Source organism: Chrysochloris asiatica, unplaced genomic scaffold, assembly GCF_000296735.1.
Source record: "Chrysochloris asiatica unplaced genomic scaffold, ChrAsi1.0 scaffold00022, whole genome shotgun sequence".
Taxonomy (NCBI): domain Eukaryota; kingdom Metazoa; phylum Chordata; class Mammalia; order Afrosoricida; family Chrysochloridae; genus Chrysochloris; species Chrysochloris asiatica.
Genome location: NW_006408540.1, coordinates 26,968,553 through 26,993,473, shown reverse-complemented (window position 1 = coordinate 26,993,473; position 24,921 = coordinate 26,968,553). Strand labels below are relative to the sequence as shown.

General features: G+C 35.9%; 1 protein-coding gene across 3 annotated transcripts in view; it reads left to right on the top strand.

Annotated features, from left to right (window-relative positions):
* Window positions 1-675: 675 nt before the first annotated feature.
* SUPT20H (suppressor of Ty 20 homolog (S. cerevisiae)) overlaps window positions 676-24,921 on the top strand; it is a 58,573-nt gene continuing 34,327 nt past the window's right edge. For 2 of the 3 annotated variants that reach the window (XM_006837651.1, XM_006837650.1), the window contains exons 1-12: window positions 679-775; window positions 3,495-3,530; window positions 5,004-5,062; window positions 5,331-5,397; window positions 8,266-8,392; window positions 10,345-10,448; window positions 14,913-15,029; window positions 15,347-15,400; window positions 18,016-18,155; window positions 20,479-20,635; window positions 20,756-20,812; window positions 22,997-23,068. In XM_006837651.1, the coding sequence (XP_006837714.1) occupies window positions 773-775; window positions 3,495-3,530; window positions 5,004-5,062; window positions 5,331-5,397; window positions 8,266-8,392; window positions 10,345-10,448; window positions 14,913-15,029; window positions 15,347-15,400; window positions 18,016-18,155; window positions 20,479-20,635; window positions 20,756-20,812; window positions 22,997-23,068 (993 nt within the window). In that variant the 5' untranslated portion in view covers window positions 679-772. Of the gene's footprint in view, window positions 776-3,494; window positions 3,531-5,003; window positions 5,063-5,330; window positions 5,398-8,262; window positions 8,393-10,344; window positions 10,449-14,912; window positions 15,030-15,346; window positions 15,401-18,015; window positions 18,156-20,478; window positions 20,636-20,755; window positions 20,813-22,996; window positions 23,069-24,921 lie in introns of all 3 variants that reach the window. The other variant, XM_006837652.1, reaches the window with a different exon arrangement.

Genomic DNA, 24,921 nt, shown 5'->3' with positions numbered 1-24,921 from the left:
TAGTGGTTGGTATGTTGTTGAAAAAAGGTATAGAGAATAGGATTTACAATACATATTTTGAGGAGACATAATCTATAAGAAGGAGTCCTGGTGTGGTACTGTGGGTTAATGTGCCAGACTGCAAAGCTGTTTGAACTGCAAGGTTGTCGGTTCAAGCTCATCAGCTGCTACTCGAAAACCTTATACAGGGTCTCTACAGGTCAGAATCAACTCGACGGCACTTAACAACAACAACAATAATCTATAAGAAAATGCAATATAGAGAACTTTGTGGCCAATTGAATTAGTATTTTACGCTCGAAGATTATAAATGGCAAAAGTTGTAAACAAAACCTGTTATTTTCCAGCAGAATTTACATAGGAGTTGTTGGGAAGAATGTGCTTTTCTCTAAAGGAACCTGTATGGAGCTGTTTCTACTCTTTCTTTATCCAGAGATGCTAAGTATTTTTCAAGAAAGTCATCATTTTAGCTTGCAAACTGTATTTGTTCCTACCTAGTTCAAACTGTACTACTTAGCAATAAACAGATAAATTTTAGTACTTAAATTTTATCAGAACAGATTTTATGTTAAAAATATATGTGCCTCAAGTAATTTTCCTTGTTAATTACGAAATCTCATTTCCTTTTCTGGTTAGTCTTATGTAATAAAGAGGTTTTTGTTGTTTTTGCTTTTGCAGTACTATAAGATTGATATTAAAGACATGATTTTCACCCTACTTCATCAACACATTTAAATTTTCTCCTCTTTTTGGAATCCTGTATTATACCACAATGGTAAGCTATAACTCATTTGTTCCAAATGTGTGTTTTAGAAGGGCATTAGAATGTTCTCTTCCTTCATCTCCATAGAAATATTTGTGTTATCGATACAGAAATACTTTTACATATTGTGTAAGTTACTCAACTTTGAATTACTTAGCAATCACATGCATAGTATTCTCTACATAATGTAATACTCATGTTGAAATTAAGGGTTATAATTTAAATTGTCAAATATAATTTATATCGATAATTCATCTATCTTTGTGAAGTATTTTTTAAAACCAAATTCTTAGCAATGCAAATGAGTGTAACTAAAAATAGTTTGGGGTGGAGCACAGGTTTCTCATATTTTCAATGGTCTCTTTTTTTTTTTTAATTTAAAAATAAATACACAAACCATTTACTTGTTTACCGTACATGGTATAAACGTTAAGCAACGTCAGTGCTAACTCTTCTCTTATGTTTCTGATGACTGACTTCCAGTCATCAAGCATACTTAAGACCATTCATTAACTTTTGCCATTAAAAAATTAAAGAAAAAAGTATTTTTTTAATATTTTAAAGAGGAAAGAGCATATAACAATACATGAGCATTGATCAAACCTTGGAAAACACATATGTGTCTTCTATTGGGAGCTTATATGAGGGGGTTTCAAAAGGTTCATGGAATAAGGGAATTAAAATGGGATTTTTTCCCCACAAATTTTAAAAAGCCCTCTTCATAATTCTACTCCTACCCTATTATTAAAAAGTGAAAATATATCAATAGGATTCTGCTGTTGCTTATGTTTTGCATTCTTACTTTCTTAGCATTTCCCTCAGGAGACTGAATGAATGACGCATTTACAAATGTGCATGCATCTGTGTATCTAACTAGCATTTTGAAGTTTTGATATCAGAAGATAAATTGTTTTCTTGAGAGGACTGCTATTTAAAATTATCCTATAGTGTTTATTTAATTCTTCACAGCACATTTACATCGTAAGCTTATTTTAAGAACTTTATGTATTTGTCAGGAATAGAGATCCAGAGAAGCCCTGGTGAGGTAGTGAGTTCCTTACTGGGCTGCTAACCATAAGGTCAGCAATTCAAATTTACCAGCTGATCCATGGGTGAAAAAGGAGGCTTTCTGCTTCTGTAAAGATTGATAGCCTCGGAAGCCTTGTCCCTGGATCACTGTCAGTCGGGACCGACTCAGTGGCACATAACACCAGCAACAAACATAAATCCTAGTATTTTCATTCTGAAAAATAGGTTTTGCTCAAAAAGCTCATTGTAAATCCTGGGAACTACTACTGGTGTGGCACTGTAGGACCGACACTGGACTGTGAATCATAAGGTCTGCGGTTAAAACCCACCAGCTGCTCCTTGGAAACCCTATATAGGGTCGCTATGAATCAGAACTGACTTGACAGTATTTAACAACAATACTTCTTAATAAGATTTTTAAATAACTTTGAATAAACTTATTTTAACTGAGCCTATTGAACGATGGCAAATTTCAGACTTTTTTCACTTATTTAGGTTTTTGTGTGCTAAAAAGACTAGCTATTTTTATAGAATTATTTGTATGAATTATTTTTATAGGGTTATTTATGTGAGTTTTCCATGCATAGTTATGGTGTCAGGGTCACTTACACCTTTCCATGCATTTCCAAAGGATGGGAAATTGTTCTTCCTGAAGCTATTCTGGAATTTTGGTGGATGTTCTTTGCTTCTGAATGGATTTTTAAAATACCTAGCATTCTGAATGAAAAATACTGTAACTGTGTGGTGCCCAAACTACAAAATAGGAAATATAAATCCTCCATGGTACATATTTGCATAACCTTGTTGAGAACCTAGTGGTTTATTTTTTCTTATGTGTTACTGTAGATGTAAACCTCACAAATGAGGAAGACATCACTTTTATATTTCTCCCTCTTCCATAGAATAAAAATTTTGAAGAAATGGATGAAGGATGAGGATTAACTAGTAGATCTTAAATATTATTCTTAGTAATAATACTATGTTTCATCAATTCTAAGATGCATTTTTTACATCTTAAGTCCCTGAATTCCAGATGAGTCTATGATCAGTGACATCCTACAATTATAATTGACAGCAATTTTTTTTTCTTAATGTGGTCTAAAAAAATGATGCATACATATAATTGGAGGCATGTTAAATTCATTGTAATATAATAATCATCATTTATTTCATGCCTCCTAGACATTGAGCTAGATATCGGTTATTATAGATTCTCTGCAGATGTTAAAACTTTCTAAGTTGATAATTATGTACCAAACCGCCCCGATCCCTATCTTAAGGATATATATGCCTCAGATGTAAAGCTTGGTGATCCACTTCCGAAAAGGCACAGTTTTGAAAATCCTGTGGAGCAGTTCTGCTCTACACACATGGATTTGCCAGGAGTTGAAATCACCTTGAAGATACAAACAACAAAACTAGCGGTACCCACCTTCTGTATCAGTCTCTTAGAGTACTAACCACAGAAACAGTTTTAGCATTTCTTAACTAGTTTTTAGCCACAATCAGGTACATAATGCTGCCACATTTGTTCATGTAATCTTTTTAGCATATAAGGGGACAGATGAGAGTTGAGAAAAAAATCTTTTAAAAACATTTTTAAAATAGAGTACATTTTAAATACTTAATTAGAAATGTTGAATGTATATTCAATTATTGTGAAAATAACTAATATTACCAAATACACTATTTACTTTTACAGCAACAAGCTTTAGAACTAGCTTTGGATCGTGCAGAGGTGAGGCATAACTAAGTTGCATATTAAAATAGCCTTAAATTGACAAAAACTCAATTTTAAGAGATGTGTGTATATTATTTTAGGACAAATATGTTAATACTTTTGCTATGAATATGCAGAAATAACAGGTCATATTTGGATCATGTATTACTTGGACTCCTTAGATCATAATGCTGTGGAATAAAATATATTTGAACAATGACATCAAATTTCTAAAATTACTGTTTCCTGTTTTATAAGTTTTCTGATTAATCAAAGGACAAAAAACAGCTAAAAAATCCTTGCAGAATATAGTACTGTTTCAAATACGTTCTTATTTTCTGAATAACCATAAAGCGTATTAATATTTCTGACCTGTGAAATCACAGTTCTGTAAGCTTTTGCTTATATCATAGTATTGAAATACACCTACTCCTCTCGAACTATCTCATCAACATTTCACATTTACAACAGTAAAAAATCTACTTTCCAAGTGTTTTGTGCAGTAACTAATCAATAGCTTCATAGCATCCCCTGCCTCAAGGAGGGCTGCCCTTGCCTTTCGCTCCCTCCTGCTTGCAGGAGTACTCTGTCCATCTCCTGTGTGGGGCCGGTTTCCTCCATGATAGCCACCAGGCGAATGCACCGGCAACACCTAGCCAACAGGCACTTGTTTTGGGCTCACAGCTCCTTTGTAGTCTGAGGCTGTGCAGCTTAGAATTGCTCTGGGGTAGGAAAGTATCAGACGGTGTTGGGAAGAAATGTTTGCTTTTTTGCTAGTTAGGTATACCAAAGAGTGCTGAACTGGACCTGAAGCCTCTGCCTTGTTGATGTTCGGTGTTGAGCTCTTGACTAGAATCCCAGCATCCTCCCAGGAAGCCCTGAGCCTTGGTGAGTCACCAGGCCTGAAGGGCAGAGCAGGCTCCAGGACTGAATGGAGGGCTTGTAGGGGTACGAGTGGAATCCTGGAGACTGCTTTTTCAGGGAAACTGACCCAACACTGGAGGAAGGTGAAGTGTTAAGCTGGGGGCTCTCCAGTCACACCGCCCAGCTTTATTTAGCTTTGTCTCCTCCAACCTCCTTTGCAGAGGAATAATCCATAGCTGGATTCATCACAGTAATGAGCATATCAGTAAATCTTAGTTGCTGTTATTCCTGTCTGTAATCATAGTTCTAAGTTAAAAAAATTTGGACTAATGGATGATCTGAAAATAATTTTTTTAAAAAACCTTCCATTTTCACATAAAAACCTTGTTTTTGGAACCTAATTATGGCAATAGTGAGGAGTAGGTGTATAATGCTACATTTTAGTGCTGTTTACATTTCACATGTATTTAGAAGTTAAGTAGTTTTCCCTACACGTTATCATTTGAAATGAATCAGACACTTGTGTGTATAAATAGCCTTTTTAGCCTTACAGATATTGGCAAGAAACATATTTGTTCCTTCACTAAGTAAAAGGCAAGTTATGTTCATAAACTTTTCTTTTTTTAGTATGTCATTGAAAGTGCCCGGCAGAGGCCTCCTAAAAGGAAATCCTTGTCTAGTGGAAGGTATGCATACTTAATTGATGACATCTTAGATTCATTGAAACATGATAATGATAGCCACCACCATTTATTGCATCCCTCCCAGGTACCAAGTTGTGAAGTTATATTAGTTATTTCCATGTATTAGGAATTTCTAAGTTTATGTTTATTTTATCAGATCCCACCCCTAATTTTTGGAAAATTGGATAAAATTAAGGAAAAATTTAAAGTGTCGTTTACATGGTAATGATTATTGCATTAACATTGTATATTGTCTGTTAAATTTTTTTAGAAAATCTGTATTTCAAAAACTTTATGACTTGTATGTTGAAGAATGTGAGAAAGAACCTGAGGTTAAGGTAAATTCAAGTTTTTTGTGGTTACTGTGACTTTCAAAATATAGAGAAAGTAGGAAGTTTGGAGGACTTCAGTTTGAAGCAGTTAATGATTTATATTTTAGTGAGTGAACTGTTATCTTTTGTAGCCAAACTTGTTATGCCGCTGATTCAGAGAGCCCAGGTTTCTCTGGCACCAGGCAGAAGTCACCTGCTTTGGTACAAGAAAGGGAATAGCACTTACTAGTAGCTGAATATCAGACTGAGAAATCACAGGAGGCAAAACCACAGTATATGTTTATCTTTTGATTTGTAATTTGCCCTAGGAAGAAATTTCTGTATTTTGAACACGAGAAAAGTAACCCATTTTCTGGTAGTGATTTGTACGAGAAGTACTGGAAAAGTAAAATTACATAGCATGCATGAAAAATTCACATTTCCCCTGACCATGAACTTATTAATTTATATAGACCCAATTCATTTTTATGACATGCAGGAAATATTTCTGCATGCAACTTATAGATAGAATAGAAATCATTTACTAGATATCTTATGGACTTCTGGTTTGGAAAAGTCTTAAAGGTCTCATGAACTTTTCTTGTCCTTACTTAATTAAAAAACGAATGCCTTTTTACCATTTAGCCAAAAATAGTAGAATTCTAGCAGTGTCTAGCGTCTAAAATTTTTCCATTACACAAAAATTCCTGTTAGACTTGTAGAAATAAATTTTATGGTGTGGTTAGTCCTTAAGTTTTAACAGATTTCTTGAGGTGTAATGAATTGCACATACACATTTTTTTTTTCTTAAATGTTTTATTGTGAATCATGTGATAGTTTACCTGGGAGAACATTAATTTTACATTCATTCTATCGTATATCGCCTCATTGCCATGGTTACAGTCCCCTCCATGCATCTTCAACCAAACAAAGGGTATACCCTGCAATCCTGCCTCCCGTACCCCCCAGGTCTTCAGCACACAGTCAGTCTTTCTTCCTCTCTAGATCTAAAGTCTCCTGCGGCTTCATTGCTCCATGTCATCATCTCTGCCTCCATTTCAGGCATCACTGCTTCTCTGGTTAGGGTCCTGCTCTCTGCTCTTCTCCCTTGATGGTCCTAGGGACCTCCGCTCCTAGACTGAAAAGTTAATCACTCTCCTCCTTGCTATAAAACATCTACCTTTACATTTCTAACCCTCACAGTCCTGATTACACATTTAAAGTATACAGTTTGGAAGTGTTTTCTTTCTTTTTTTTTTTTTTCAATGAAAGAAATAGTAAAATAGTCCTTTTTTTGCTTGTTTTTTGCATAAAAGTGATTAAAATTTGTTTACTCTCCCTATTCCTCTTCTTCCCCAAGAATGGAATGTTTTTGCTCTTTGTGTATATGAATAAATCCTTATTTAATACTTACCATTGTTATAAAATATGTGCATGTATGTAACGTAGATAATGACAATTTTCAGATCCTACAAAAATGTCTATTGACTCAGATACCTTTCTTAAATAAAATTTAGTGAAAGAAATTGTTATGTGTATAAATAAATTTAATTTCAAATCGTATCCATTTCTAAAATCATGGATTTTGATGAATGTACATAATAGTTCCTGGTGGAATTTTTTTTTTCTTTTAAAGTATGCAAAAATGGCAGGAAAACCATGTCTTCACAAGGGGCAAATAGAAGCTCAGAATCAGCCCAAGGCTTTGTTTGCCCTCTTCTGACACCAACCATCCCTCCCACAGCACTCTCTTCTTCACATCTGGGTTCTGGATAATGTGTTGCATTGGTCTCACAGAGCTCATAGACAATACTCATAAATGTGGGGTCTATTAAGGAAGTGACCAGGGTATAATTCAGGATGCAGCAGTCCTCCAGTCAGGAACACCTCTTCTCTGCAGTGCTATAGGCATGTCTTGCTCTTGTCTTTGACCTCTCAGCCATGTGACACCTTGGCCTCTGCCCTGTTTGGGCAGGTGTTACAAAGTTCCTTTAAGCACTGTCAATGTCCAAAGGGCACATTCTGCAAGTCAGCCTCCTGCCCATAGACACTTGGCTTTACTGGATCCATGGGTCCAGAAATCTACTGCTACTCTTCACATTACTGCTTCTTTTCCGGGACTCTCTCATGTCTCTTCTTTTCTTATGGTCCTGGATCATCTTTTTTCTACTTCTTAGATGACTCATTTTAAACCTAGCACAATTACAAAACTAACCAATCCCTACAATAGAGTCTGTATAACCTATTTGCATACTCCAATTAAGTTATTTGGTGTAGGAGTCCCAAAGACCATGGCTAAAAGATATATTAAGTAAATTCCTTGTACCACAAAGTAAGGAATTGTTAAATTTGAAGAAAATTGACTAAGTTTCCTCTTACTAATTAGTTGTTTTGGGTTTGACATTTTAACTCAGAGCTATTGAACCTATTTGAATTTAGTTTAGGACATAAAATATATAAGTAATGTACACTTGTCAGCGTATAACTGAAGAGACTGCCACAAATTCTTCATTTATATAAGGCAAATAAATGTTTATATTTACAAATAAGTATAACGTATATTTTATGTAATTACATTTAATGGTTTTATATTTTAATATTTTCTGCTTATACATTCAATGTTACATATTTAATATTTAAATATTTTTATTTTATGGACCACCAGTTTTTCTTTGTGGTTGAATTACTTTACATAAAATTTAGCAGTAGGTAAAAATTAAGTTTACATAGATGTCCTATATATGGTGTCATAGTGTTGGTGCATCTTAACCCATATATTCATGATCATCCTATGGAAAAAGCATCCCAAGATTAATTCATGTCTGATTTTATTAAATCGTAGTATTTGTTAAGTTTATATGGATCATTTTCATGATCTACCTCTTTTAAAAGCAGAAATTAAGAAGAAATGTGAACTTGTTAGAGAAGCTTGTTATGCAAGAGACTTTGTCATGTCTAGTGGTCAATCTGTATCCAGGAAATGAGGGATATTCTCTGATGCTCAGGGGAAAAAATGGATCAGGTAAGATGCTACAGAGAGCTGTTGCCTCAGAAATACCTTGGCCAGTTTTTAAAAGGGGTTACCTGCTAAATTGTTAGTCCATCAGATCAGTAATGCGAACAGAAATTTTATTGCGTTTGTCTTTGTAATGTGCTTTCTTTAGAATATTAGAAATTTTCTTAAATATGATTATCCTTTCTAAAAAGTATTCTAATTGAGGTAAGTCTTTGGTATCAAATTATAAAAACCATGATAATGTTGTCCAGATTTTTCTTTTGCCACTTACGTTGCATTTTTATTTTAAGCATAAAATATTTTAAGATATATTTTACTTTTGCATATACTGAGTTTTCAACCTTCAGAATTATAGACTCACTGCTTTTTTTTTAGTTTTTATTGTGAACTGAGTGATACTTTACGGGGGAGAACATTGGCTTTACACCCATCGTTTCATTGCAATGATTACAATCTCCTCCATGCATAATCATTCAACAGTATTTGCTTCTATTCCGTCAGTTTTTGTTTTTTTGGGGGGATACACACAAAAACACTCAGAAATATATAATCATTTAAATGACCAAAGGGCACATTCTGCAAGCCTATCTCCTAGCCACCAGCACCCAGTCCCTCCCCTTCCTTGAGTTCAGAGTCAACATCTGCTCCCTCTCTCCATGTCCTCATCTCTGTCTCCATCTCTGGTGTTGCTGCTTCTATGGATAGATCCCACATTCCGCTTTTGCTCTTCTCCCTTGATGGTCCTAGGGTCCTCTGTTTCTGGACTGTAAGATTAACTACTTCCCCATAATTGTTATAAACGTCTACAGTTTGTGACAGTCACAATTAGTCATGATAACATTTACTCACAACTGAATCATAAGAATCTTATCCCCATCTCTCTTTACCAGACCTGTTTAAACAAGATGAAAAGTATCAGTAGGGAGAGTCACTGCCTTTTATGTCAATTTTTTATTAAAAAATTTATCTTGTAAATGTGAATATGAAAACAGAGCTTCAAAATATAAGTAATCTTAGATTTCATTGTTAAGATTTCATTGCTGTTACTATAAATTGCCATTGAGTCGGTTACAACTCATAGCGACCCTGTATGGGGTTTCTGAGGAATAGCTGGTGAATTTGAACCACTGACCTTGCAGTTCAAGTCAACTTTGCAGACCAACTCATTAACCCACAGTGCCACACCAGAACACCAAAATTTCATTAGAAGCATCTAAAAATTTGATATGGCCATGCTAATGTTATAGGTTCTACAGAGAACTCACCTAGTTAAGAATTATAAAATGTAACACTAGAGAATTTTGTTCTACAAGTGATCATTTTTCAGATGAAGAACCAAATTATCATTCTTAATTTGCAGGTTAGATTAAGTAATCATCGAGGAACTTTCATTTACTCTCATGTTGGAATCATGTCATCTTCTAATCATGGTGCTGCTGAATGTGACTTAAGAACCCTAGTAACAAAATAGGTTAAATGCTGAACTACTAACTGAAATGATCAGTGGTTTGAACCCACCAGCCACTCAGTGGGAGAAAGATAGACAGTCTGTTACCTTAAAGATTTACAGCCTGGGAAACCCTATGGAGCAGTTCTACTTTGTCCTATAGGATTCTATGAATTTAAATCACCTTGACAACATTGGGTTTGCTTTGGGTGGCTGTGATTTGAATTGTGTTCTTATGCCAATTTTACTTTTCATATCTGAATTGAGCATTGGCTACCAACCAGGTATTCTTTCATAATGTATTATGGGTTTTTTTCTCCTTTCTGATCTAAAATTTTATATAATTTAGTGAGTTTTTGTAATAAGGAAAGCAACTGATATATAAGACTTCAATGAAAGACTTTTGAAGACCTTTTTGGCTTTTTATTTTTTATGAAAATTCATTTAAATTATGCACCTAGGTTTTCCTTTGAGCTTGATTATTTTAAGAAACTTATGTTTTTGAATTAAGATTCTGAGACCATTCGATTGCCTTATGAAGAAGGGGAATTGCTTGAATACTTAGATGCAGAAGAATTACCTCCTATTTTGGTTGATCTCCTGGAAAAATCTCAGGTACAAAATTTTTCTCTTTAAAATGTCCTTGCATTTGTCTGCTATAGGTATTTTGTGATAAATCATATTTCATCTTAACCAGAATTTCCAACAGTGTTTAAAACATATATATGGAAGTTGGCTTATTTTAGAACCTGGAGCCTTTATGCTCTGCATTGTAATATATAGATTGAGTTAGTCAGTTCTACTAAAACTGCAATAGAATTAGCTTATCTGTTGAATGTTTTTTATAGCTGCTAATTAAGAAATTATGAAAGAAATTACTTTGAATATTCTTGAATACATAAGCCCTTCACTTGAGCACTAGAAACTGGCCTTTATGTCTGCATTTTCCTTCTCTAACCAAGGTAATCACTTGTTTTTCCTGTACTCCTTCTCTGGTTAACCCCAGTCCTATTATGTATTTCGCTGAGGAAAGAAAAGCAATCACATGGGAGCTTCCATTCTCACCTTGTACTAGTTGAACAGTGTCCCTGCATCTGTCTACTTTGCCCTCCTATTAAAATGGATGACATGTGCTTACCCCTAAAACATTCCTAGGGACTTGACTTATATTCGGATCCTCCCTTCCTTTTCCAGGACTTGCAGTAATAACCTACATGTCTTCTAGTATCTATTTTTATTTTTCTCTCTATTATATATAAAACACAAATATTATACTGTAATATCTGAACTTAAAATCTTATTGTTAAGTGCTGTCCAGTCAGTCTCTGCTCATAGCAATTGTGTATAGGGTTTCCGAGTACTGGTGTGGTGCAGTGGGTTAATGCGCTGGACTGCAAGGTCAGTAGTTCAGGATCACCAGATGCTCCTTGAAAACCTTATACAGGGTCGCTGTGGTCTGGTCGGAACCAACTTGACAGCACTTAACAGCAACAGCTTAGGGTTTCCAAGGAGAAGCTGGTGGGTTTGAACTGCCAACCTTGTGGTTCACTGTCCGGTGATGATCCTACAGCACCACACCAGAAGTCCTGGACAGCAAAATTACTCAAAGAATTATCGTATGATTTTGTATTCTCTTCCTCACATTCCATTCTTTTCTCCATTCACTTCACTCTGCATTGTGGCATCATTCTTCAGAAGCTGCTCTCTTGCCAAGGTAGCCAGTGATTTCTGTGGCACTAAATCAATTGGTCACTTTTCTATTCTCATTTTAATTGGTCTCTTAGCATTCAGTGCAAATAACCACTTTCTCCTTGTAACACCCTTCTTTTGACTTTTTTTCTTTTTTTGAGACATCACATATTCCTGGTTATTCTTTTCTTCACTTCCTTCTGTCTTTGGTGTCGTCTGTGTTTCACCCATAAATATGTACAAGTTTTAGGATCCAATCCCAATCCTTTCCTAATACTTTTTCCTGGAGTTAGTCTGGATGGCCTCAATCAGTTTCATGGATGTAAAAAAATTCCATTTCAACTATCTAGCCATGGCCAATCCACCAGACTCCAAACTCCCATATTTCCTTGGCTTAAACAGGTCCTCAAGCTTAACATGACCAAAACAGAACATTTAAAATTTTATCTCCAAAACCAGCCATATTCGCAGCCTCCACTGTAAAGAATGATACTACTAGTGGTGGTGGTGGTGTGCCGTGGAGACGATTCCAACTCATAGAGACCCTGTATACAGGGTTTCCAAGGCTGTAAATTTTGACAGGAACAGAAATCCTCATCTTTCTCCTATGGAGCAACTGATAGATTCAAACTTCTGACCTTGTGGTTAGCAGCCTAGATCGTAATCTACACTACCAGAGTGGTGGTGGTGGTATTGTTATTAAGTGCTATTGAGTTGGTTCCAACTCACAGCAACCCTGTATAGGGTTTTGGTGAGCTTGAGTCGCCAACCTTGCTGTTCAAAACAACTCTGCAGTCCAATGCATTAACCCACAGCACCACACCAGGATTCCATGCTACCAGAGTAAACATTTGTAATCCATTTTTCCCACCCCTTCCATGTTCAGTCTACTGGAAATGTCAGCTCTACCAATCAAAATACTTGATCCACTGCCATAGTTACATTGCTGAATTCCCTGTGTTCATCCTGTACTTCTAAAGTGCTAGCTAGTCAGTTTGGACTCATAGTGACTCTGTATGGGATGTCCAGTGAGTGGCTGGTGGTTTGAACTGCAAACCTTGTGATTAGCAGTCCAGTGCTTGCTTAGTCTATAGCACAACACCAAGACGGGTTCATTAGGGATAGCCACAATAACCTTACAAAACTAAGAATCTCTGCTTATAAAGTTCTCTGTGTGCTCTCATTGTACAAAACCCCAGTTTTTATGTCTATCCTCTTCTCTTAATGTTCATCATCACTCACTACATTCCATCCACCCATGCCTTCTGTCCATACTAAAATTCAGCAGACTTCTCTTAAGTCCTCCTGTTCCTAATGTCTGGAACAGACTGGTTCTGTCTAATGATTCAGGTCTCTACTGAAGTATCACTTCTTAAGAGAGGTTTTTATTTGAGCACTCAATCTAAATTTGACCCTCTCTATTTTATTCTTTGGAGTCCTGGTGTGGCGCTGTGGGTTAATGCACCACACTGCAAAGCCATTTGAACTGCCAGATCCATGGTTCAAGCTCACCGGCTGCTCCTCAGAAACCCTATATAGGGTCGCTATGTGTCGGAATCAACTCAATGGCACTTAACAATAATTTTATTCTTTAGAGTATTCATAATATACATTACTATCTAAAAGTATCTTGTTTGTTTCCTTATTTAATGCTTGCCATGCCACACTAAGAGCAAATGTCATACTACTGTATCCTGAAGCTTCTGAGACAGTGTACATTGTTGTTACAGTTCCGATGCATAATGAACCAGTGTGGCGCTGTGGGTTAATGCACTGGACTGCAAAGTCACTTTGAACCACAAGGTCAGCAGATCAAGCTCACCAGCTGCTCCTCGGAAACCCTATACAGGGTCACTATGGGTCAGAACCAACTTGATGGCACTTAACAGCAACAACATAGGGTTTCCAGCCCTAGTAGCACAGTGGGTTACAAACTGTGCTAAAAACTACAAGGACAGCAGTTTGACTCTACCAGTCATTCCACAGGAAAAAGATAAGGCTATCTGTTCCCAAACCTATACAGGGTCACGATGAGTTGGAACCAGCTTGATGGCACACCACCACCGTAGGGTTTATGAGCAGTGGCTGAAGGGTCTGAACCTCCAACTTTGTGATTAGTATTCCAGTGTTTACCCTACAGTGCCACACCTGAACACTGTAGTTATTCAGTAAATATTGTTGTAAAACATAGAATGACAAATAACATGGAGGTCACACTATATACTAACTGTTCTCTGTGGGTGAAGAAAACAATACTTTGAGTGACTGTGGTGAGTGATAATTGGTAAGACCTGAGTAATAAGGGTTCAGTTGGATTCCAACTCATAACAATATAGGACAGAGTGGAACTACCAGCTAGGGTTTCCAAGACTTTAATCTTTATGGAAGAAAACTGCCATATCTTTCTTCAGCAGAGCAACTGGTGGGTTCAAATCACCCATTTTTTGGTTAGTCCTTGATCATTGTGCCACCAGGGTTCTGTAGAAAAAGGACTGTTGTTGAAGTGCTGTCAAGTCAATTCCGACTTACAGCAAACCTGTATTGGGTTTTTGAGGAGCAGCTGATGGGTTTGAACTGCTGACCTTGTGGTTTGAAGTCCAGTGCTAATCCTACAATACCTCACCAAAAGTCCAGATAAAGGGCTAGAAAACAATTATTTTTTGATGGAAGGTTATTTGAATTTGTAGTTACCATCCCTCCTCTTACTAGTAATGTCTCAATCTTTATTTCTAGAAAATTTAGTAGGGCAAATGTAGGAGGTGTGTCGAAAACTTGAAATTCTGGGAAGGCTGATTGGCAAGTGAACACAGTAACAAAGTTTATAGCAATAACAAAGTGATAGAACAGGATGTAAGTAAGGAAGGAGGAACAGACCCAGCATCCCTCACAACCACAGGTAGAAGAAAATAAGTAAGACAAAAAGAAGAAAAGTCTGTGAGCTATGAGAAAGTCAGAGGTGGACATTTTAAAGAATAAATACCCCTAGACAGCTGTGTTCGATGTCTATCTCACTGGCTTTTTGAGGTAGACCTGCGTGCTTATCTAGTGTACTTTTGCTTTCTATTAAAACTGCTTTCTCACACTCCTGTTGTCTTGCTCATGTCTTGCATCTCTGACTCCTTACCCAAATCCGCAACTCCTTGCTAAAAGTCCAGGAGAATTTCCAGAGGATGTTCTGTAACAAAAGTTGGCAAAGTATAAAATTTCTACTTGGGCCATGTTAATAAGCATAAAACAGTTTTCCTTAGCTAATTTATGCAATAGGAAATCTATTTAAGGGTGCATAAGTAGCCAGAAATACTGCATTACAGTGGAAAGAGCTAGAACCCAAATCCTCTTATGAAGACTTTCAAAAAATGACATTTACTTAAATGTTTTCACTCAAAACAGGTTAATATTTTTCATTGTGGATGTGTCATAGCAGAAATACGTGACTACAGACAGTCAAGTAATACGAAAACTCCTGGTTACCAAAGTAGGCATATTCTGTTACGTCCAACAATGCAGGTAAGAAATGTTTTAAGAAATACCATTGTAGATTTTAGGAGCTCTGGTAGTGTAGTGGTTACAAATTGGGCTGCGAACCTCAAGCTTAGCAGTTCAAAACTAGTAGCCGTTCCACGGGAGAAAGATGAGGCTTTCTGTTCCCATAAAGATTTACAGCCTCGGAAACCCCGTACAGGGTTGCTATGAGTCAGAACCGACTCCACGGCACATAACTACCAACATCGTTGTAGATTTTAGTTTGTAGTTTTATTATTAACTGTATTCATATATTTGTGCTTGTGTACACTAATTTGCTTTAAAAAAATTTTTCCCTCTAGACTTTAATCTGTGATGTACATTCAATAGCAAGTGATAACCATAAATGGACCCAGGTTAGTTGTTTTTATTGTTTAATATCAAACAGGCAAATACAAATGAAGCAATAATTTACATTTTGTTATGCATAAGGTAGTTTCAGGTCACATTTTTATTCACCAGTAGTTTGACAGCTTTTGTGAAAAATGATCTGGAATTCCTCTATGAATTTTCAAAGTCAAGGGTCTCTTCATACATAATTATAACTCCTCAGGGAATTCCAATCCCAGTGAAATAGAGTCAGACTGACTTCATGTACCCAATGTGAAAGTTAGTTTTTTATTACTTGTCATTTATGCTGCTTTGCCTTGGTAGTAGGGGGCCTTTCTTTCTCCCAGTTAACCCTTCATTTCGGGCTCATTAATAATGTGCGTGCACTCACAAGGGTATTCTCTTCTCTGCTGTACAGAAAATAATCATTACTAAACCAAAGAAAACATTAGTAATGAAAACTATCTTTTCTGAATATAAAGATTTAGTTCATTAATACTTATCAAGTCATTTATTTGGGTTATAATCTTTTCCCCAAGAAGAAGGTTAAAAGCTTTCGGAGTAATATTCAAAGCCAAATTCATTTTTCACTATTGACGGTTGCTAAGGTACCAATTCCTTCTTTGTTCAAAAAGTTGATAATACTTAACTTTACCTTTCGTATTTTAGCATACTGTTCATAGACCAAGAGGCAGTTGTTTGAACAGAAAATGGGAACACCGAATGGTTTAAAATTAGGAAAGATGTGCAGCAAGATTGTATTCTTTCACCATACTTAATTTGTAAGCTGAGCAAATAATTAGAGAAGCTGGATTATATGAAGAAAAACGTGGCATCAGGATTGCAGGACGACTTATTAACAACCTGCGATATGCAGATAATATAACCTTGCTTGCTGAAAGTGAAAAGGACTTAAAATACTGATGAAGATCAAAGACCACAACCTGCAGTATAGGTTGCACCTCAGTGTAAAGAAGACAAAAATCCTCACCATTGGACCAATAAACAGCATCCACACAAATGGAGAAAAGATTAAAGTCAAAGAAATTTTGTTCACATAAGCCATCAACACTCATGAAAGCAGCAGTCAAGAACTCAAACAATGTATTGCATTAGGCAAATCTGCTGCACAACATTTCTTTAACGTGCTGAAGAGCAAAGATGTCAGTTTGAGGACTAAGGTGTGCCTGACTCATGCCATGGTATTTTTAATAACTTCAGGTGCATATGAAAATTGGTTAGTGTGGAAGAATTGATGCATTTGAGTTATGATGTTGAAGGAGAATATTAAAAATACCATGGACTGCCAAAAGAACAAACGAATCTGTGTTGGAAGACGTACAGCCAGAATGCTCTTTGAAAGCCAGGATGGCCAGATTTTGTCTCTCATACTTTGTACGTGTTATCAGGAGGGATCAGTCTCTGGAGAAGCTTTGTTTGGTAAAGTGGAAGGTTGGAGAAAAAGAGGAAGCCCCCCAACGAGATGGATTGGCACAGTGGCAGCAGCAGTGGGTTCATAAGTACCAGCCATTGTGAGGTTGGCTCAGGACCAGGCACTGTTCCGTTCTGTTGTGCTTAGGTTCAGTATGAGTCGGTACTGACTCAATGGCACCCAACAGTGATAAATATTTTCCTACTCTATCATACTGTAAAATATAGTATGAAATACAGTATAATATGTTGATAATCAAATAGTAAATGAGGAAATTTTCTTGAGGAAAATTCCAGCTAAAAGCTACAAAAGGACTGATAATTCAGAATTTAAATTATCAGTAAGGTACTCCTAATGACAGGAGTCATACATAAATGTAAAAAACATTAGATGAAAAGTTCCTGGGAAGCCACTACCACCCCACCCCCCAGGAAATTTCATAATGTAGACACCAAGTAACTAAACCTACTTAAACAAAAATGGGACAGTCCATCGCTGTTTGCCCACTACAGTGATGCCATAGAAAGCACACAGTAGTACTGATGAAGAATTATTGTCTTAATAAAATAAAACTTGAATTAAATCAGGCCTCTTCATCTAAGTAACTGCTTTTAGGGAATGCAGGAAATAAAAGATCCAGTTAAATGAATTATGAGGAACCAGATGCCCAAATCCATCAGTAATTTGCATGACCCCCCAAAAAAAAAGGATGAGGCAAGAGGTGTTTGTTAACAGATAAAAAGATACCTAAGTAACAAATACAATATGTAATATGTAGGCCTGTTTGAGTTTGGATTATTAGTGTAGTCTTTTTTAATCTTATACCATAGTTAAACTAGTGTGGAATGTGACCATTATCTGTTACTGGGAGAATGTGCTGCAATCCTCACTTTGTGAGGTCAAGGGTTTTATAAGTTATCCTCCTTGCTTTATCTCCAATATGTAGAACAGGGCCTAACACCTAGTAGATGGTTAGTAAATATTTTAATTAATGAATAGGCATACTACTGTTTGACCATTTTGAACTAAGCACAAATTACTGAATTTTCACTAGACATTTTCATGCTGCCAAGCTTCTGAAATATTCATACTAAAGTTAGAACGTGAGCTTATGGTATTTTACTTTTTTTCCTTGGCAAAGTTTTAAGGAATTGATACACTATTTGAAGCTCTTAAATGTGATTGTTGATATATTCTTATACATTTCAGGAAGACAAACTTTTGCTTGAGAGCCAGTTGATCTTAGCCACTGCTGAGCCACTGTGTCTTGACCCTTCCGTAGCAGTAGCATGCACTGCAAACAGACTACTCTATAACAAACAGAAAATGAACACTCGACCAATGAAACGGTAATTGCCTTTGTGGAAAGGTGAACTAAAAGATCTTCTTGTGACAAGTAGTTCTAAATTTTTCTATTAAATTTCCAAATAAAACTTTGAAAAGAAAAAGTTTTATTTTTTCCTTTCCAAAGTATAAATGTGCTTTTTTAAAAAAAGGCTTTTATAAAATTTTTCCTATGAGGAAAGTGATTTTTAAATATTCTTTGCTTGATATTGAAATGTTACACTCATCTAAAGGAAAAATTCCTTGTAAGTTTATATAATCTCTTCACCAGAAAGGCACAGTGAAGAAGAAGAGGTGAAATGAGAAAGAGAGAATGAGTTTTGGAAATGTTACTTAAAAGGAAATCATATATGTATTTTTTTTTTTTTTCTTTTCCGATTTGAGAAAATATGATCTAATCTTAGAAATCAGTTTATAACTAAAATTTTTTATAGTATGATAATTATATCTGGAGTCTGGGTATGGTGCGGTAGGATAAACAGTGGACTTCTAACCAGTTGCTCCTTGGAAACCCTATACAGGTTTCAGAACCAACTCTGTAGCACTTGCAACAATTACATCTTAAATATTTTAACTCTCTCTTTTGTTTAATAAAGTAAATTTGAAGGGACTCAGAAAACATACCCATTTAGTTTTTGCTGAGGAAAAAGGTGTGACCTTGTATGTTATTGTTGTTAAGTGCCCTCAGCTTGGTTCCAACTCACAGTGATCCTGTATATAGTGTTTCCAAAGCAGCTGGTGGGTTTGAACTGCTGGCCTGCAGTTCCCATTTCAGTGCTGATCCTACAGAGCCACACCAGGTGTCCATGACCTTGTATAGAGTGAAATAATTTTGTAACGGGTTCATCAGCAGTCCTATCCCTACTGCCAGTACCTTTGTTCAAGCCACAATTAGCTTCACCTTGATGTTTGTGAAAATTCCTTACCGGTTTTCCTGCTTCTATTTTTGCTCACTTTCAGTCGGTTTGCCATGTAAGGAATCATAATAAATTTTTCCAAAACTATAAACCAGGTCATGCCACCCCTTGCTCAGACTATATTAAAAGTATTCCATTATACATCATTTTAAATATAAGCACTTTGCTAAGATATGTAAGGTCCCTACCTTGCTTTTTAACTTCATTTCCTACCATTTTGACCCTGGTATTCAAATTACACCTACCTTTTTCTGGTTTTGAAGTACAATGAGTTTGTTTTAGACTCAGCACATTTTAAAAATAGTTTTGTATTTCACATATTCATTTTCTGATTTTCCTATGACCTTGTTCTTCAGTGGTGTCACTAGGGTTGGTGTCAAACACCACCCCAACCCCCTAAGGACCTCCTGTAGCAGACCATAACAGAATCTCTAGTAATGTTCATTACCAATTTCAATCATAGAATAAAATTTGTAAATATAACTAGCTACAAGTTACTTAAAAGGTAATATTCTTAGATTATATGAATACTGACAATAAGATTTTTATAAAATCTTTCTACATTGATTTATAGTATTAGCTTAAACAGAGCCAATTTTTACTTATTTTCCTTTAATTGCAGCTTTTGTCTCAAAAAAGTTACTCATATTGGTTCATGAATAGTAATTACCACACAATTGTAACTAAGATACAGGGAATTTGATAAACTCAGCAACTATAAAGCAGCAGCAACAAAAACATTGTATGCAGATGAACCATGTGATTTGTTATAATTGGGTAACAATGATTGCTCTAACTGGAGCACATAAAAAGTTAAATTAACATAAGGTTTTAACCTGTTTGATGTGTTGATACATGTAAGCTGAGTTTATAAAAAATGTTTTTGATGTAGCTAACTTCAGATATATTGCTATGAAAAAATAATACATTTCTGCTGAAACACTGCACTAAATTCTATTGACAGTCATATTGGTGTCGTCCCTCTTAACAGTGTCCCTCTATGTTCCTCTGTACTCCCCTAGTGATGCCACTGCTTTTCATCATATATGTCCACTACCCAGTCATTTCTCTATAGGGTGCTTTGTTTCCCTTTCCTCCCCTTCCCTTCCCTGTTATCCTTATTACTTACTATGGTACCCTCTTTTTTCTAAGTTTTTGCTACCGGAAATTTTCTGGTTACTTGTGAATGTCTGTATCTCCCCTACCCCCACCCTAGCAGTAGCTTCATTGAAGGGCAGCAGGATTTTAGTTGCCCTGTTCATTATTATTTCACCAGTGTCTTAAGACCTTGCTTGCCATGTGGCAAAACGCAAATTTTTATAAGTTTGTTAGATATTCAGTGTTTGCTGATTAAACCAAAATATATTTTCTTTTGTAAGCTTTGCTTAGTTTAAATCTCATCATATTTTAGGTGTTTCAAGAGATATTCTAGGTCCTCTCTGAATCGACAGCAAGATCTGTCTCATTGTCCACCTCCTCCTCAGCTAAAATTACTTGATTTCTTACAAAAAAGAAAAGAAAGAAAAGCAGGTCAGCATTATGACCTCAAAATCTCTAAAGCAGGAAATGTAAGTATATATATTTTTTCTTTATTTAGTAGGTTTATATTTTTAAATAAAGTTTATTAATATGACAAATTGGTCTTATTTTGAAGTTTTGGAGCAATGATAACTTTTTTAATTTTTTAGTGCGTTGATATGTGGAAACGGAATCCATGTAATTTGACTATACCTTCTGAAGTGGATGTAAGTAAATCCATGAATTGCTTTTACTGTGTAAAATTCGGAAGTTTAGCTGATGGTAGCTGATACTTTGGAGGGGAAAAACTTTGTCTTTAAAAAGACAAAATAATGTTTTTGTTTTTAATAGCTTATTTTTATAAGTTTAGTATTGTTCATTCATATTGAGTAGTAAATTTAAACCCTAAACATAGTTCTGTGTTTAGAGCAGGAACAATAAGCAAAACAATTTTTTTAAGTGGAAAAATGTATGGTACATATTATATAATACACCTTATGCCTCTAGCTTTTTCATAGTTTTCATCATACTTTTTAAATGCTTCTTTATTTATACACAGAATATTTTTAAGTTATTTAAAAATTGGTATTTGAGCAGCAGACAAGATTTAAAAGAAAATTTAGGGAGATACTTTTTGTTAATCCTTAGGACACACAAACTTTATAAATGATTAAAGACAGAAGAGGGATGTTTTGATGAGACATCCACATTTTATTTTACTGTTTATCCAGTTTTCCTTTTTTATTATTTGCACAGCTCTTTATAATTGGTCAGCCTGCCTAATAGTGTTTGGTGTTCTTTTGTTTCCTTCCTTGGCTATCACACATATTCTCCATATTTAAAAACAAACACAACAAAACAGACTCATTGCCTTAGAGTTATTTCCCACTCATATCAACCCTGTAAGATATAGGACAGAGTAGAGCTACCTCATAGGGTTTCCAGTCTTTATGGAAACAGACTGCGACCACATCATTCTCTCAGAATGACTGGTGGGTTTGAACTGCCGATTTTTGGCTAGCAGCCAAGCACTTAACTATATGTACCACCAAAGCGTCGTCTTCTCCGTATTAACTGTGGAGGGAAAGTCAACATTGTGAAAAGCAAAAAGCAAAGAATAAGAAATAGATAGTGTATGCAACTGAAGAAAGACAAAATTGTCTTAATACTTTATGCTCTCCTCGAGAAACAAGACCTGTGAATCAGTGTTTAATGTAAACGATGTAGGACAGAATTTAGTTTTTGAGGACAGGTTGTTATACATAGCAGCACGTCCCAATTTTTAATGTACATACAATCACCTGCGACTTCTTAAAATGCAGATTCCAATTCTGCAAGTGTGGTTTAGGGCCTGAGATGCTGCAATTATGACAAGTTCCCAGGTAATGCTTGTTTTGGGCTTCGATTGTAGCAGCAGGGCCTTAATGCAGTTTCTCAGTCTAACTGGATCTGAAAATCACCAAGATACTAGTTAAAACATAAAAGATTCTAGCCCAACTCAGGCTACATTCCCGTCTTAAAGGGGAAGAACATGGGAATTCATATTTTTAACAAGTGCCCACATGAATCTCAGTTACTCTAGCCTCAGTAAGATGAGAGTGTTTGGTTCACACAAATTTATGGCCCAAGTCTGACTGCTGCTGCTGTGTGTCGCTGTGTCAGTTCCAACTCATAATGACCCTGTGTAGAGTTTCCAGCACCATAGTCCTGGTGTGGTACTGTGGAATAAGTACTGGACTGCTAACCACAAGGTTGGCAGTTGAAACCCACCGGCTGCTCCTTGGAAACCCTATACAGGGTTACTGATTCAGAACTGATTTGATAGTACTTAACAACAACACATCTTTACAGGAATAGACAACCTCCTCTTTCTCTGGATTCAAAGTGCTGGCCTTGTAAATAACAGATAAGCCATTACACTACCAGGGCTCCTGCTAAGTCTATCTAGAGAAGAATAAAATGTCACAAAATTTTTATCAGCTTTAATGTTAAATCTTCCTCAGTCATCTTTCAGTTTTGTACTCACTATAATATGTCAACTCCTGTTTCATTATAAACTAAGCCAAAGGGAAAAGATCCTGTTTTTAATCTTTTCTTCAGCAACCCAATTTTTCTAAAGGAAAGGCTATAATAAAAGACAAGTGTGATGTTAATTTAGAAGCTAAAAAGAGAAGCAAGCCACTGTCCAGGAAAACAACCGTGTTTATTATGTTTCATGGCAATTTTTTTTTTTTTTATTGGAAGTTTTAAAGCTAGTTTTAACTAAATCTACTAGGAGAGTTGTAAACTACTTTAATTTAAGTAGCTAATATTAGTGATTCAAGATTTATTCTGTTATGTTACTTATATTCTTTCCTTTGATCAGAATACTGATTCTGTCTTAGACATTTTCTCTTAATTTGATTGTTTAGGTAGAGAAATATGCGAAAGTAGAAAAGTCTATCAAATCTGATGACTCACAACCAACAGTATGGCCAGCCCATGTAAGTAATTATTGCCAACCTTCCTTCCTAGTAATACTATGTATAATCTAGTGTTCAAATTTATTAAACATAAAATAGCTGCTTTTAAAGGACTTTCTGGTGATGTAATGAATTAGAAGGAACACAACTGTTTTTCACATTTTCTTTGTGTATCAAGTATGGTCTCCATTTTAAACACTAGTTTTAATGCATTTTTATTTTGTCTTGGTTGCATATTGGTAGTTCTGAGAAGTATTCCATTTCAGATTAGCAGTTGCTGTTACGTGCTGTTGAGTCAATTCCAACCCATAGCAACCCTGTATATAGGGTTTCTGAGGAGCAGTTGGTGAGCTTGAACCGCAGACCTTGAAGTTCAAATGGCTTTGCATTTTGGCACATTAATACACAGCACCACACCAGGACTCCAGGTTAGCAGTTAGTAAGTTGTAAGTATGCCTTATTCAAGCCAGATTCAGAAGAGGATGTGAAACAAGGATATTACTGTTGGTATCAGATGGATCTTGACTGAAAACAGAGAATACCAGAAAGATAGTTTCCTGTGCTTTATTGACTATGCATCAAAGACTTTTGACTGAGTGGATCATGACAAGCTATGGACAACGTGGGCAGAACCTGTACTTTAACCAAGGGGACACTGAATAGTTTAAAATCAGGAAAGATGTGTGCCAGGGATGCATTCTTTCACCATACTTATTCAGTCTGTATGCTGAGCAAATAATATGAGAAGCTAGATTATATGAAGAAGAATTGGAGGAAGACTCATTTATAACCTACAATACACAGATAATAACAACCTTGTTTACTGAAAGTGAAGATGACGTAAAATACTTACTGATAAAAATCAAAGACCACACCCTTTGTTATTTTGTGAAGAAAGCAAAAATCGTCACCAATGGAGTAATAAATAACATCATGGTAAATGGAGAAAAGATTGAAGTTGTCAAAAGACTTTGTTTTGCTTGGATCCACTATTAACACTCATGAAAGCAGTAGTCAAGAAATCACATGACGTATTACTTTAAGTCATTGTGCTGCACAAGACCTCTTTAAAGTGTTCAGGAGCACAGATGTTAGTTTGAGGACTAAAGTGTGCCTTTAGTTTGAGGACTAAAATACCCAGGCTATGGTATTTTCAGTAGCTTTGTATGCATGTAAAAGTTGGACAAGGAAAAAAAGACTGTAGAAAAATTCATGCATTTGAGTTATGCTGTTGGAATAGAATATTAAAGTTACCATGGACTGCCAGAAGAACAAACCTGTGTTAGGAGAAGCACAGCCAGAATGCTCCTTAGAAGCCAAGATGGCCAGACTTCCGTCTTTCATATTTCAGATATGTTATCATGATGGACCAGTTCCTGGAGATGACATCATGCTTGGTAGAGTGGAGAGTCAGCAAAAAAGAGGGAAGCCCTCTTTTTTGTCACAGTGGCAGCAACAATGGGCTCAAGCAGGTATAAATTTTGAGGGTGTTGCAGGGCCAGGTGGTGATTAGTCTTCTTGTACATGGGGTTGCTATGGGTTGGAACCACTTCAATGGCACCTAACAGCAACATAAGTATGTCTTGGGAGTACTGATGTGTCTCTGTAGTATAAGCACTGGACTATTAACCATGTTGTCAGCACTTGAAAGCTGTCCTTGGAAACCATATGCAGGTTCGCTGTAAGTTTGGACCCTCACTTAAGGTTGCCTATAACTTAATGGGAATAACTTTTTCTAATTTCAATAATCTTTTCTTAAAGTAAGAGTCCTTGGGTGGTGCAAACAATTAAGTGCTAAATTACTAATTGAAAGATTGACAGTTTTGTTTTTATGGTCAATTGATTTTTTTTTTTAAGTTTTTATTGTGGATTGA